At 41.9% G+C, this 1,555-nt stretch overlaps 1 protein-coding gene across 1 annotated transcript in view; it reads right to left on the bottom strand.

Annotated features, from left to right (window-relative positions):
• Positions 1–6: 6 nt before the first annotated feature.
• LOC106817577 overlaps positions 7–1,555 on the bottom strand; it is a 3,715-nt gene continuing 2,166 nt past the window's right edge. The window contains exons 2-3 of the mRNA XM_014822252.1: positions 1,079–1,191; positions 7–431 (exon numbers count right to left, since the gene is read on the bottom strand). Of these exons, the coding sequence (XP_014677738.1) occupies positions 81–431; positions 1,079–1,191 (464 nt within the window). The 3' untranslated portion in view covers positions 7–80. The remainder of the gene's footprint in view (positions 432–1,078; positions 1,192–1,555) is intronic.

Raw genomic sequence — 1,555 nt, 5'->3', positions numbered from 1 at the left:
ACACACACACACACACACACACACACACACACACACACACACACACACACACAAGGGCAGGATGCGCAACCCACTCCATTTTACTTGTGGCCGTAGTAATACGGCCCGTAGTGCGGTGCGGTGTAAGCCTGGTTGCTATACACCAGCGTTCCCCTGCTGTCATACACCGGCTGTCCTCTCTTATCGTAGTAGATCGGAGGCGGCATGGTGGCGCCGCCCTGGCGGGGGAGACTCTTCTCATAGGGGGCAGCATAGGCGGGAGCGGTGTAGCGAGTCACTGCTACCATTTGCTTCTCCTTCTTCCGCTTGGCTCCCTTCATCGCACAGCCGGCGAAGTAGAAGAAGAAGACGGAGAGGAGGACGAGGAAGATGCCGACCCACGTGACGATGTAAGACCAAGCGTACGTCTGCGTCGTGTTCTCACGCAACAACTGCGGAGATAGCAGCGAGGGGTTGTTAGAGGTACATAATCAATAAATCAATAAATAATCTTTCTAACACATGCGGAGATAGCAGCGGGTGCATGGGAGGGGGGCTGTTAAAAGTATATATATATATATATATATATATATATAATATATATATACAAATAAATAATATATAATATAATAATTATATATANCATATATATATATATATATATATATATATATATATATATATTTACATTTATATAATTATTTTCATCTATATCTTCATGGGTGTCTAGGTGTTTTTTACTTCTAATTATTATATATGTTTCCCTCGTTGATCGCGATCCTATAACTATGATATACGTATCTATGATAGATTCACTACGTGGTCAAACAATGAATTTGTTCATCATTATCGTTCCCTTCATTATCGTTATGCTACATGAATATTCAGCAACATTGCTGTAATTGAACCACGAAATGATCGATCGACTAATTGATTGATTGACTAATTGATTGATTGATCGATCGACCAACTGATTGATTGACTGATTGATCGATTGATTGATTGATTGATCGATCGATCCATCGATCAACTGATTGATTGATTGGTTGATTGATCAATTGATCGATAGATTGATTGATTGATATAATCGCACACTTACGTTGCTCCACACCCTCTTGTATCCGAACGGAGGCTGCCAGATGTCTTTATTCTCGTCCTCCTCCATCAGTAGGTAACCATGGAAGACACCGATAGCTGCCACGCAGAAGGAGGCTGTGCCCGAGGGGGGCGGGAGAGAACAGGGTATTAACACGCTGTTAGATACACGGGATCTTTATACAAGGTATAACCACTCAGATTAATACCCGGTATGCATGTTACAGGGTATTACAACGTTGATAAATGCACGGTATGTGTGTTACAGGGTATTACAACGTTGATAGATGCACGGTATGTGTGTTACAGGGTATTACAACGTTGATAGATGCACGGTATGTGTGTTACAGCGTATCACAACGTTGATAGATGCACGGTATGTGTGTTACAGGGTATTACAACGTTGATAGATGTACGGTATGTGTGTTATAGGGTATTACAACGTTGATAGATGCACGGTATGTGAGTTACAGGGTATTAC

Source organism: Priapulus caudatus, unplaced genomic scaffold (assembly GCF_000485595.1).
Source record: "Priapulus caudatus unplaced genomic scaffold, Priapulus_caudatus-5.0.1 Scaffold1776, whole genome shotgun sequence".
NCBI classification, from domain to species: Eukaryota; Metazoa; Priapulida; class Priapulimorpha; order Priapulimorphida; family Priapulidae; genus Priapulus; species Priapulus caudatus.
The sequence above is the reverse complement of the archived record's forward strand: the minus strand, read 5'-3'. Positions and strand labels throughout refer to the sequence as shown.